The 13,833-nt window shown below is 52.3% G+C and overlaps 1 protein-coding gene and 1 long non-coding RNA gene across 2 annotated transcripts in view; one reads left to right on the forward strand and one right to left on the reverse strand.

The window, feature by feature from the left end:
* Positions 1 to 8,753: 8,753 nt before the first annotated feature.
* Positions 8,754 to 13,833, reverse strand: part of CCDC92B (coiled-coil domain containing 92B) — a gene marked incomplete at its 3' end in the record, with an annotated part of 7,278 nt that continues 2,198 nt past the window's right edge. The window contains exons 2-3 of the mRNA XM_081218924.1: positions 11,679 to 11,726; positions 8,754 to 9,346 (exon numbers count right to left, since the gene is read on the reverse strand). Coding sequence (XP_081075050.1) covers positions 8,754 to 9,346; positions 11,679 to 11,726 — 641 coding nt within the window. The remainder of the gene's footprint in view (positions 9,347 to 11,678; positions 11,727 to 13,833) is intronic.
* The window catches only part of LOC308607210, a 6,992-nt gene continuing 2,141 nt past the window's right edge, over positions 8,983 to 13,833 (forward strand). Inside the window, exons 1-2 of the long non-coding RNA XR_014013977.1 lie at positions 8,983 to 9,107; positions 11,276 to 11,399. This is a non-coding gene — a long non-coding RNA (uncharacterized lncRNA). The remainder of the gene's footprint in view (positions 9,108 to 11,275; positions 11,400 to 13,833) is intronic.

Here is a 13,833-nt window from a genome sequence, read left to right on the forward strand (position 1 = left end):
CACTTGTTTATTTTTTTTAAAACCTTTTAATTTTATTTAGAACTTTGAATACATTCACTGGTTCAAATTTCAAAAAGCATAAAAGGGTATACAGTGAAATCTGTCACCTGCCCCCAGCCATCTGGTTTTCCTTCCCAGACCACCAGGATTACCTGTTCTTTTATATTCTTCTAGAGATATTCTTTGCATATAAGAGTGTGTATGTGTGTGTGTGTGTGTGTATTTCCCTTTAGTTACACAAATGGTAATATACTGTACCTGCTATTCTTTACCCTGATTATTTTACTTACTATATTCTGGAGATATCAGTACACAAAGAGCTTTCTCATTCCATTTTATGGCTGGATAATATCCCAGTGTGTAGATGTACCATAATTCTTTTAACCAGTCTCCCAACTGAAACTTAAGGAATTTGGAGAACTGTACCTAGTCCAGTGTAGCTGAAGTTGGAAGCCCCCTCCATGTTGGTAACACTGCTCATAACCAAAAGCATAGCCCTGTTTTTTGTTTTGTTTTGTTTTGTTTTGTTTTTTTGTGGTACACGGGCCTCTCACTGTTGTGGCCTCTCCCATTGCGGAGCACAGGCTCCGGATGTGCAGGCTCAGTGGCCATGGCTCACGGGCCCAGCCGCTCTGCGGCATGTGGGATCTTCCCGGATCGGGGCACAAACCCGTGTCCCCTGCATTGGCAGGCGGACTCCCAACCACTGCGCCACCAGGGAAGCCCCGTAGCCCTGTTTTAACACTGTGAGCAGCAAGCCTGGGGATAGGGAAACAGACACACAGAAAAAGCATCATCCTCTGACCACTTTCTCTATCGTCTGGTGGTCCAATCACATATTGAGCAGACTATTTCTTACTTTCAAGCTGCTTCCACCAATGTCTTTTCACCATAGTCTTAACAACAACTGCTCCCATCACTTTCCCCAACTATTTCCACCATTGCCTATACATTGTGCTATGGTTAGGGTGACCATGTGATGTATCATGCAAACCAGGACACTTTGGGAGTGAAAGTGGACACTATTAATAATGACCTTGGGACAACAGGCATAAACCAACACTGTCTTGGCCAAACTAGGATGTCTGGTTCTCAGGTGAGGAGTCCAGCTGCTAGACCAGGGGACTTCTTGAAGGCAACGACCATACCTTATTTATCTGGGTATCCCCAGCATCTCCCCAGAGCCTGATGCATAGTAGGTGCTTAACGCACAGTGGTTGGTTGAATGGAGGTCCCGGGTATAGGCAGAGCCAAGCAGTCCCTTAGAGGTCTCCACAGGGTTTCACCAGATACTTATAATGTCTGGGCTTTCTGAGCAAATATTCCTTTTATGTACTGTATGCTTTGACCTTTGTATACAGAGCTTCAGATCATTTCCATGATGCCCAGCTGAGACCCACCAGGCTGAGCCCTGGAGAGGCACCAGCCTATACCTTGCCCTGGCCTTACTCCTATGTCCTCCTTATGATCAAGGTCTGTGAATGCCTACTGATAAGTAAGGAAGGGTGCTAATGACCAGTCTGTCCAGGGGCCTAGTGACTAAGCAGTCCCAGCAGCCTTCGAACCTGCAACATGGCTTCTGTGGATCCTCTTCCCATTTCCTTAGCAGGCTCCTGTTACACAGTCCCCATCCTCAGGGCTGCCTGCCTGGGTGGTACTCCCCATCTTTATGGCCTCTGGGTACAGATGCTAAGTGAATACAAAGGGAGGTTTATCGAGGCTGAGACCTACCCTACATAATTCGTCTGCTTAAAGCCTCCCATCTCCCTAATTATTGTTATGATGGATGCACCCATTCAGCTGGGCATTCCTATTTCCGCCCCCCATTTTCAGAGTTCCCAAGGGGTTGCAGAGGTGAGCTGGGACCCAAACCCCTCGGATTGCAGGAAGGAATCCCCTACCCCGATTGGCCTGACTCCAGGAACCCATGAGAGAGGAAGTGCTCCACCTCCCTCAACCCAAACCTGTGTGGGCAGAATTGCCAGGAGGGGTGACAGTTAGCAAGACTCCCTGGGCCTCAGTCTCCTGATCTAAAAAATGAAAGGATTGAAAAAAATGATCTCTGAGTTAGGTGGTGCTGACACTGCACATCTCTGCTCTGTACTGTGACTCTGGGCTCAGCCTAGAACCCACGGGGTCTCCGGGGGGACCCTAAGGCCAATCCCTCTCCCCCTTCCTCTTCTCTCCTTTTTCTCTACTTGAAATGGGACCCCAGAGTCCTGGGTAGATGTTTACCCAGGGCTGGGCCTTCCCTTCCTCAGCTACCTGGGGAGATAAAAGGCCAGGGACAAGCAGAGGGAGGCCTGGACCATACTTCCTGGGCCTGTTACAGGTCTAGTCTTAGTTTACCCTGGGCTCAAACCTGATCCCCAGAGGCTGGAGCGAGGAACGAAGGTGGGGCAGCCAGGGCTGCCCTGTCTCCTCCGCCTGGGCACACTGGGTAGGAAGCCATATGCAGGTTGGCCCTCCATATCTGTGGGTTCTGCATCCGCATGAATGGTTCAACCAACCGCGGATCTTAAAAAAAAATTTTTTTTTGGTGGCACCATGGGGCTTGTGGGAATTCCCCGACCAGGGATTGAACTTGGGCCACAGCTGTGAAAGCGTTGAACACTAACCACTAGACCCAGGGAACTCCCAAGAATATTAAAAAAAAAAATTCCAGAAAGTTCCAAAAAGCAAAACTTGAATTTGCTGCACTGGCAACTACTTACATAGAATTTACATTGTATTTACAATTTACACAGTATTTATGACTATTTACATAGCATTCACATTGTACTAGGAATTATTAGTAATCTAGAGATGATTTAAAGTATAAGGGAGGGGATGTCCCTGGTGGCCCAGTGGTTAAGACTCCATGCTCCCAATGCAGGGGGCCTGGGTTTGATCCCTGGTCAAGGAACTAGATCCCACATGCATGCTGCAACATAAGACCCGGTGCAGCTAAATAAATAAATATTTAAAAAGGAAAAAAATATATATCTATATATATATCAAAATGTTAAAAAAAAATAAAGTATAAGGGAGAATTGGGTATTCCTGGCAGTCCAATGGTTAGGACTCTACGCTCTCACTGCCAGGGGCCTGGGTTGGATCCCTGGTTGGGGAACTATGATCCCACAAGCAGAGCAGCATGGCCAAAGAATAAATAAATAAATACAGAATAAGGGAGGATGTATGCAAATACTATGCCTTTTTTTTTTTTAAGGCCTCACCACATGGCTTGAGGGATTAGTTCCCCAACCAGGAATCAAGTCTGGGCCCCTGGCAGTGGAAGCACAGAGTCCTAACCACTGGACTGCCAGGGAATTCCCATTTTCTATCAGGGTCTTAAGCAGACTCAGATTTGGTTTCTGTGGAGGAGGGGGGAGGGGGAGGGAGCTTGGGGGAAGTGTCCTGGAACCAATCCCCTGTGCATGACTGTATGTGACTTCATCTATCTCCATCCCTGACTCCTTCACTATGTGACCTTGAGCAAGTCGTTTACCTTTTCTCAATGCCAACTTCTGTGGGAGAAGCATCATGGGAAAAGAGGCATGAAATCAAGGTCTATGAAATCAAGCTCAGATACCATTGCGTCTGTGAAACTGTTTCTCAGTCCTGGCAGCTGGAAGCAGTCACTCCCTCCTTAGAGTTCAGCAAATATTTTATTCAATGTACTTTATTAGTTAGGGTCCACTTGTTTCTCCCCCATTGATTATTTGCTCTTTGACATCATCAGGTCTCATGGGGTTAGCAAGGCACTAAAACTCAACTCAAAATGGCTTTTAAAAGTGTGTCACAGATTCGAGGAGACTAAGGAAGAAATAACTAGATGCAATGGGACCCTGGATAGGTTCCTGGAACAGAAAAAGGACCCTAGGGGAAAACCTGGTGAAATTCAAATAAAGTCTGTGGTTTAGTTAATAGCCACGTACCAATGTTAATTTCTTGGTTTGGATAATTGTACTATGATAAAATAAGATGTTAACATTAGGAGAAGCTGGGTGAGAGACATACAAGAACTCTGTATCATTACTGCAACTTTTCTCTAAGTCTAAATTTAGGTTAAAATAAAAAGCAGAAAACCCCCACAAATTAATGCTGATAATTTAAATACAAAAGTGGCGGGGGGGCTGCTTATTGGTCTATATAACTGAAAAAGGCACGGGTATATGGGCTGCAGGCATAGCAGGATCCAGGCAGCTTAATTATCAGGAACTGTCAAACAACAAGATCCTACAGCACAGGGAACTATATTCAATATCCTATGATAAACCATAATGGAAAAGAATATGAAAGAGACTATATATGTATAACTCAACCACTTTGCTGTACAGCAGAAATTAACACGACATTGTAAATCAACTATATTTCACAAAAATTTAAAAAAAAAACATTCATGACAGGAAAAAAAAAAAAAAAAAAGGAATTGCCTCCATCTTTCTTGGTTTTACTTCTTTTGTGGAGCTTCATAATCAGGTAGCCCCATCCCTGGTGATGGCAAATGGCCTACCAGATTTCCAGGCTGATATTCTGCCATTTTAGCCACCCAAGAATTTGTCCTACAGTAGTTCTGTTTGGTTCCCTGCTGTACCCCTAGCACCTAACTTGGTGTGTTAAATGAATGGTTACATAAAAGTTCTGAGATGGACTCTTATTGGCTTAGAGTTGCATGCCCATCTCCAGCCCAATCAGTGTGACCTACCTTACCTGGGTCACATGGGTGGGGTCAGACTCCTGCAACACATTGACTAAGCTGGGAGAAGGCTGTTGCCTGAAAGGAAGTAATAGGTACTGTTATCAGAAGGTTGCAGGCAAAACCAATATGTCCCCTGCATCCTTAGAATGCGGAGCTGCTGCTTTTTCTCCTAGAGCCATCCACAACATAGACCTACACTGAAAATGTACAGGCCTGAAGATGCTGAGTGTGCTGAGCTCCCAAACCGCAGTCCTCGGATAGCCCTCGGTAGTAGAGGATAAGATTAGGGCTCTTCTCTGGGTTGCTGGGCTTCTTGCATCTGGATCAGATGGAGATGGTTGTCAGGGAAGAACAACTGGCATAGCCAAGTCCAGAAGCCCAGGATTCCTTCTAGGCCAGAACAATGGGCAATTCCAGGCACAGAACCCTTCCAATCTATCCCTGCCAAGCCTAGCCAGGAGCCTCTAATCAAAGGTCTTGTTTGTTCATTTGGGTTGGGGTGGCATGGAGAGAGGGACAGGGCTAACCTGAGAGGCAGAACAGACATCTCCGATGAACGCCTTATGCTTTATGTGAGGAATACCTACGGAGGGGACTTCAGAGTCTCAGCTGCCAGTCTCACCCAACCCACTGGCTAACTCCCAAACCATTCGCTATCTCCTCCACGGCCTTTCCACAGACCTGTGGTGGGCTGAGGGGATGGGGGCGCAGAGTGCCCACAGGAAAAAAGTCTGACTTGTGTGTTTTTCAGATATTTTATTAAGAATAAGGCATATGACAGTCACCCCTAAAGCACAGGGTTCTATTTCTGTGGGTGAGTGAATACACTCTGAAAAGCATTGGATTAAAAAGCGCAGCCAACAGAGAACTTGGAGCAGGATCCCTCTGCCGCGCCCAAGGGGCTCCTGCCAGGTGGTTCTGAAGCCTCGCACGTCCCCCATTCAAGGCTGGCACCTCAGCGAGAGGGTGCTTAGAGATCCCTGGCTCTCCGTGATGATGAGATGCTGCTCCACACCCTCTCGGCATCCTTCCTCTCCATCAGGGAGACCTTTATTCTGCTGCTTGTTTGGGGAAGGGCTACCCCATTTCAGCCCTGGCCTGGTCCCCCAAACTGCAGGCTACTGTGGGTGGGATATTGGGGGACAGGGGTACAAAGCCTCATGCTGTATTACCCACAGGTCCCTGACTGGCTTCCAGAACGGGGAGGGGTCCTCACCTGCAGCTCCTGGCTCCAACTAGGGCCCCTGAGTGTCCATGTCAACACATTCCTCCCCCAATGGGGATTCATGCAGCAGAGAAGAGGGGAGAGGTGGAGGGCAGGGAGAGGGAAGGAAACAACCCTTTCCCTTATAGCCACCCAAACTTTTTAGGGGCTCGAGGGAGGGGGTCTTTCCTTTGGCAGGGCGGGTCCCCCAGGCTAGGAGAAGGGGAGGGCCAGAAGCTGAGGGCAAGGCTGAGGAGTTTCTGACCACTGAGGCCAAGGGCAGGCCACTGACTCCCAGTCTTATTCTGCTGCCCTGAGGCTTCTGTTCCAAACCCAGGTGCAGGAGAGAGGAAGGAAGCCTCTGTCCATTATTCCCAGGAGAGGGAGAGGGAAGGGGAATTTCTGATAAACTTGGAACCCTGTATTTGCCTTGGCCCCTGCCCCAGCTTGCTGAGTGGAGGTGTGTGTGGGGGGGTGCTTGCCTTATTTCCTTTCCCAGGCACCCCGACACCTCAGCTGGGAGTCAGCGAGTCAGCCGCTCCAGCACGCTGGACCTTCGTCTGGGGTATCTCCAAGTACCTCACAATTAAGTGTCATCATCTCTGATTGCTGAAAGAGGGACAGGAGGTGGGAGGTGCTGATGGGGTCACTTGGGGAGAGGCAGGCAGGCCACGGGAGGATCCGTGCGGTAGGGGGTTTTGGGGCCCCCAGCCAGACAGCTTGGGTACACAGGAGGAAGAGGGCTATTGCTATAGAGCTGGGGGAGGCCAGGTGGGCGTAGCTATGGCTTTTAGTGGGTGGATGGGTGGGTGGGTAAAGTACTTCACCATCTCTGTAGAAGAATTGATGTAACAAAGTCACCCAGTTCGCCCCAAAAGTTTGATTGTGGAAGATGAGGGTGCCTCCAGAAAGACCCTCTTTCCCTCCTGCCCAGGATCCTCTGGGCCCCGTCAAGTGAGAGCAGCCAAGAGCAGAGAGAGGCCTCCTCACTCAGGCCTGTTCTGAAAGGGAAGGCAACGGGTCGAGGGGTACGGTGAGTCACCCACACTTGAGGGGACACAGAGGGTAGAGCCACAACCACAGAGGCTGGGGAGGGGAGAGGTGGGAGCAGGCAAAGCAAGGACCCTAGGCCACTACTGTGGCCCCTTAGACAGGACAGCACGGTCCGTTCCAAGGGTGCCCCAGTGGCGGACACCTAGACCAGGGCTGTTTATTGCTCAGTGGTCTCAGCAGTCCTGAGCTGGGAGGGCGCTGCATGTTTGTGAGCTCACTGGTGTCCTGCTCCCTCTAACATATACAGTGAAAGAGGGTGTAATTGGGGTTCTTTCCCCCTCTTCTTCATGGGGCTGTGACAGAAAAAGGGTTCATCACCCTAGAGACCTCCCAGGCCCCTGGGTGACAAACAGAAGGCTCAGCCCCAGCCAGGGTCAGGACCTGCCAGGATGGGGTGCTTGTGTGTGAGATAAAGGACTCTCCCTGCCCCATGTCCTCCCATGGCAGCCCCTGGAAGACCTCACAGGCACTTAGGACTTGATGCAGGACCAACAGAGGAGGGATGGCATGAGAGGACAGGGTTCTAGGGATTTGTCTTTCTTTCTAGGCCGGACAGGGTGGGGGCAATGAACTGGACTGGAGCTTCACTTCCTGCCTTTGGTCGTGACGGGGAGATGGGGAGAAACGCGTTAGGAGGTGGGCAGTATTCTTTCCTTTTGCCACTCCCCAGCCTAGAGAGAGGGCACTGAGCACCCCACCACTGTCAGGTCTGATAGGATTGGGGGCATTCCTGGAGAGGCCAGGCTGGGGCCTAACCTGTCCATTCCCTCCCACCCCTACCCCCAGCAAACCCAAACCTCTATCAACAACTGCCACTTCCAAGAAGCCGGGCCCTTCCTCCTGCCTCTGGGTGCAGCCAGCTAATTAGGAAGCTGGGCAAAATTAGCACCAATAAACAGGACTAGGAAAACTCCCAGGGCAGCCTTCAGGTTCCCAGCTACCTCCTGAAAGCACTTTCTAACCCTTCCATAAGCCTGATGGGGCAGCCCGACTCTGGGCGTGTCCCCAGAGTCTAAATACCTAGGTCGGCATCCTGGGGAAGAACTGAGCTGGAGACAGCTCTAGACCAGGATCTGCCACCAAACCCATTCTGTAATCTTCTCTAAGGGTCTATGGGTGCTAATTTCCATAAGTTCAAACTTCAATAAGTCCACACTTTCCCCACCAGAGGCTCTGGAGGAGGCGACTTCTAAAGTGTTCCGTGCTCACCTGTAAGGACCTATCAGCAGGGTAGGGGGTAGGAGAAGCGGCTTCCAAGGTAAAGGTCCAGCCTCTAGACCCCAGCCCGAACCTCCCCTTGGAGGAAGGCTCGGCGGGAAGGGCAACCGTGGGGGGCTGGGGGAGGCCGCAGCGGGGAGCTGGAAGGCCTAAGGATGCGAAGGGCCACTCTGGTTCCTTTCCGTAGGCCGCCCAGGCTTCCCCCTCCCGCCAAATGATTGTCAGCTTTCCCGGGGCAGGGCGTGACCCCCGCCCCTTCCCCTCCCAGTGGCAGGGTGGGGACCAGATAAAGATCGGTACTGTGAGTCCTCTCCTAGAAAAAGGATGCATTCGCTGGGCCCCGCGGAGGAGGTCCCCGGCGGGAGGGGAGAGCTCAAAGCTTCGGCGTTGTTGGCAAATACAAAAGGCGGGGGCGGCTGGGACGGGCGGAGGAGCGGGGGAGCAGGGGCCGCCTCCGCCCGCTCCCTGGGGGAGGACCGGCTGCCTCAGCCCCTGGGAGCCGCCCGCGCGGCCCGAGCTGCGTCCCTAGTCGGGCCCCGGGCCCACCTTCCCCCGCTCCCCGCCCCGCCCCTCCCCTCCCCGCCGGCCCCGCGCTTACTCCGGGTCCGCCGGCGCACTGGGCGGGCTGGGCGCGGCCGGCGGGGTGGCTTGGTCAGGGGGCTCCTGGGGAGGCGGCTGGCGCGGGCTGCGGCCACTGGGCCGCGGGGGCCTCCGGGCGTAGAGGAAGAGCGCGGGGTCTGGCATGGCATCGACGTCGTCCGGGGCGCCGGCCGAGCGCTCCCGGGCGGCCCAGTCCCGGCCGGGGCCCTTGGCGGTGGCCTCGGCTGCGGGCGGGCGGCGGGCCCGCTGTGCGCGCCGGCGGATCCGGGGCTCGGCGGCGGCGGCGGCGCCGGGGCCCGGGCGCGGAGTCTGCAGTTTCTGGCGCGCCGCGTGCAGCTGGCAGGAGAGGTAGGCGGCCGCCTCGGTGTGCTTCTGCAACTCAGTGCCCAGCACGGTGGCTCGGTGGCTGCGGCGACGCAGCTCCTCCAGGAAGCGGCGCTCCTCGGCGCGCAGGCTGCAGCGCAGCGCCGACACGAGCGCCTCGCGCTGCGCCACCTCCCGCCGCAGCTGCGCGTTGGCCGCCGCCCGCGCCGCCAGCTGTGACTCCAGCTCGCGGCACTTGCTCTCCAGCTCCCGGGACGCCAACTCTGGGCAGGGGAGAGGGAGGGGAGAGTGAGGGTTCCCGCCTGGCTGTACCTGAACAGCTCACCGATCCTCGGAGCGAAGCCCGGCACCCCCCCCCCGACTGCACGTCCTGCGGCGCTCGCCCTCACTCCCCACGTGCCTGCGACGCTGGCCTGCCTTTTTCCTCCTCGAGGCCCTTGCACCTATCTTGCCTTCTGCTTGGCCACTCTGATTCTTCAGTGCAACCCTTAAGTTTAAGTGCAAATCCTTCCCTTACCATTTATTCACTCCATGACTGTATGTTGAGCCCTGACTCTGTGCGTTGTATTAGGCATTGTGGGTATGGTGGATAGTAAAACGTTCCTCACGAAGCTCACAGCAAGCATAGTGGGAGAAGTATGTTACATAACCACAAAAGAATGTGAGGTTGCATCTGTGACACGTGCCGATACCACGACTGTAACAGGAGACTGTGACCTAATCAGGGAAGGCTTCTCAGCCGAAGAGCAACTTGGGCTAGGATCTGACAGGTGAATAGGAATTAAGTAGTGAACAGGGGAGAGAAGGGTGCTTCGGATAGAGGGTATGACTTGTGCAAAAGCCCCGTAGCAGGAGAGACATACAAGAACAAGGGACTGAAGGAACTGGGAGTGTGAGCAGAAAAGGGGAGTCAGTGTGCTGCGAACCTTGTTTCCTTCATAAAGAGCACTTATTACATTTTGCGGGTTTTTTTTTAACTTGTTTATTGTTTGCCTTTGCCCACTGCATTGGGTTTCAAACCTGGATGTACACTGGAACCATCCAGAGAGCTTTAAAAAATAGTTTCCTGGGCCCTATCAAAGTATCAAGTACTGGGAAAGGGTACTTATTGAATCTTCCCTGGTGATTCTGATGTACCCCCAGGGTTGAGGACCCCTACCTCCTGGATCATAAACTCCATTTCAGCAGGGTCTGTATCCCAGGACTGGCACATGTGAGTGAGAATGGTGACAAAGGGTAGGTAAAAGGTGACTCTGGAGGGGATATGAAAACCACCAAGTGATTTTCATATAAAAGGAGGACAAGGAAAGAGAGCTCTCAAGCCCACTGAGAGAGAAAATAAAAACCAGGACACTGGGGCAGTGCCTTGAGCCCAGATGACCCCAAAAGCCCTTTCAGAGGAAGGACAGTAGGTGGAGTAAAAGCTACTATTGTCACAGAACTGTTCTTGCATGGTGTCTGGGATATGTGACCCCTTCCTCCAAGCACGTAGGCACAAAGAGGCCGCCCGTGACTGCCACTTAAAGCGGTTGGCAGAATTAGTTCAGGCCATAAGTGCTTAGATGTTTATGCATGATATGCAAAGCAGTTAGTAGGACTCCTAGCATTTTACCTTAACCTTAAACTTCCAGCCTTCCCCGTGCCTAACTCTTGGTCCTGTAGCTGTTGATCTATAAGTAGCACATCAATATGGCAGGGAGCCCATTCTTAAAACCCTCCTGGCCAAGAAATACTGCTTTTGTGATTCATTTTAAATCAAGCATTTACTGAGTCCCTCTGCATGTCAGGTAATGTGCTTGCACTGAGAGACAGTGGGTGACACCCAGTCCTAGTTCTCAGAGATCGTATAATCTGGAGATTAAGATCTCAACAATGCAGCCCCTTCCATTTAAAACCATTAATGGTGGCAAAAAAACAAGGAACCGATTTTGCCATCTTAACCATTTTTTAAGTGTACAGTAGTGTTAATATACTCACATTGTTGTGCAACAGATCTCTAGAATTTTTTCATCTTGCAAAACTGAAACTCTATACTCATTGAACAACATCTCCCCACACCACTCCCCATTTTATGGGTGAAGTAATAATCTATAAACAAATACTTTAGTGGAGTTTCTACAACGGCAAGAAGTCATGCTTTTGTAAAATGAAGAATTTGCTAATGTGCATGTGTCTCTTTGCTCCTCCTCTAGACTATGTTCCTTGAAGTCAAAGACCCCATATTGCCATCGTGTTGAATCTTGACACTCAGCAGCTTGGAGGGTGTGGACACGGACTGTGAGAATCACTTGTGCAAGGATGCGAAGGATTAGGGAGGTGGGTCACAAAGGAATGAAGTCAGCCATGTGGACTTCCTGGACACCATCTCCTTCCTGCTTTCATTTTCCCACTTTGGACAGAGACAGGGGTAGAGGGCACTACGTATGGCGGTGCAGGTTGTTCATTGCACAAGGTCACCCAGCTGAGTGGGCAAATGAGGCTGACGTCCTGCACTCACTCAATAAGCTGAGGAGTGGCTGTCCCCAAGTCTGGACCAGGGGTGGAGAAGGCTTGGGTCCTAAGTGGTGGGGAAAAGGTGACCACTTGTCCTCTTACCTTGTTGGTGAGATTGGGCCTCTTTCATTTCCAGGTCATGGGTCAGTTCTGGGGGCAGAGATAAGAAAAGGCAGTTGTGTGTAAGAGAGAAAGAGTATGTGTGTGAGATCAGGAATCACAGACCAGTAAAAGTGTCAATAAGGATTCTCAGAAACCATCTAAACTATCCCCCCTCCATACTTATTTTACTGCAGCCCAGAGAGGGAAAGAGATGAAAGAGAGGTGTCAGAGGCATAGCCTGAGCCCAATCTAGCTGATTCTAAGCCCAGAGATCTTTCCAGTGTAAGCTTTGTGGCCTGGATTTGGGGGTTAGTTCAACCCTTGTGGGACTGAGGCTTGCTTTTAGGGCTGGGGGGGTAGTATTTGCCCCTTCCCAGAGGTGATGTACAAATACTTAACATGCCAACCAATCAGAGCCAGCCTGGAGGACCCCTGCTGCCCAGGGCACATTCTCTTTACTGTTTAGTTGGTGGGTCTGGGAAGGCTGGAGTGTCCTGGGCTGCCTGGGGACACTAAAGGGGGATTCAGGGCAGTGGCTATTTACCAATAGGACACGTGCGTTTCACTGTTGTCACAGCCAGTACTGCTGAGCCTGTGCTCTTTTCTGAACATCAGCCCTGCCCTTTCTAAGCTCTGGTTCCGCCACTTTCCGCAGGGCAGGGAGAAGAGCTTCAAGGAGGACAGCGCCACCTGGTGAAGCAAAGCCTGCATGGCGCTCGGCTGGGCGCTGAGCAGGTGGGGCGGGGGCGGGGCAGCCAAGGGCACTGGTGCAGGAGCAGTTTCCTCCTCTTCTTGCCTGTCTTCCCAGTCCCCACCCAACCCTTAGATCCCAGAATGCCCCATCCCTCAGCCAGCTGGGTTTGATCATTTTTCCAGCCCACTCCCCACTCCCCCCAACTCCATCAGGGCTCAGGGGCTGGGAGGGGGGCAGGAGGGAGCCCAGGAACCGCAGCTGCCTATGATGGAGAGCACCTGCTCAGGAGCACCTGGGTGTACCTGCAGGGATGCAGCCTGGTGCCCAAAGGGAGAAGGTGTGAACGTGGGGGTGGGGAAGGTAGCAGATCTCTGGGTCCACTGCCCAGCAGCACCAACAGAGAGAGACTCACCCTGTGGGCCTTCTGTCTGCCCCTCCTTGCTGCCCTCACCAGGCTCTTCTAGGGACTAGGGGCTTTTCTGGAGGTGCCTTCTCTGGGGAGGCCAACAGTTGCCAGGAGACAGACAGCCTGGAGTGCCTGGGCCTTTTGCTGTGACCGGAGCCTGAACCTCCTCCCTGGGGTCCCTGGGAGAACTCTGATGCCTCCACCCCACCAGGGCTTCCTGGGGCCAGCTTGGCCCCTCCTCCAAGGCCCTGTGATGTAACCCAAGGGGCCCACGACTAGGTTTGGGGATGTAGCCCAAGGGACTCTGGCTCTGTCACTAACTGCCTGTGGGCTTGTTTCTCCTTAGCCCTTAACCACTAGAGTTGGGAGGCGGGGAACAGAACCCAGCTGGGCTCCACTCCCCATCCATCAAGTCTCCCCTGCCCATCTTCCAGCGAGGGTCCCCATGGTTTAGATGAGTGCGCTGTGGAGGTCAGACACACTGTGTGGCCTCAGGCCAGTGAGAGCACCTCTCTGAGCCTCAGTCTCCCCATCTATGAAATGGGAACGAAGGTGCACCCACCTCACAAGGGGCTGTTGCTAAGATTAAATGAGACAAAAGAATAAAGGGCTCAAGCTTGGGCCGAGTTGGCTCTTGTTATCATCCAAGCTACCTCCGCAACCACAGCACATTTACCCACCTCTCAAGCCCCTTCATTTTGAGTTTGTCACGCAGGTTCTTCCCAAAGGCCTGCTCTCTTGGTTCCTACACCAGCCCCTCCCCACTCTTATCCTTTTCCCACCCTCTGGGTCCCTCTTTAATCTCTTTTTTTTTTTAATTTATTTATCTATTTATTTTTGGCTGCATTGGGTCCTCGTTGCTGTGCGTGGGCTTTCTCTAGTTGCGGTGCATGGGCTTCTCATCGCGCTGGCTTCTCTTGTTGCAGAGCACGGGCTCTAGGCACACGGGCTTCAGTAGTTGTGGCTCGCAGGCCCTAGAACACAGGGCTCAGTAATTGTGGCGAACGGGCTTAGTTGCTCCGCGGCATGTGGGATCTTACCGGACCAGGGCTCGA

Source organism: Mesoplodon bidens (genome assembly GCF_964165515.1).
Source record: "Mesoplodon bidens genome assembly, chromosome: 19".
In the NCBI taxonomy this organism is placed as follows: domain Eukaryota; kingdom Metazoa; phylum Chordata; class Mammalia; order Artiodactyla; family Ziphiidae; genus Mesoplodon; species Mesoplodon bidens.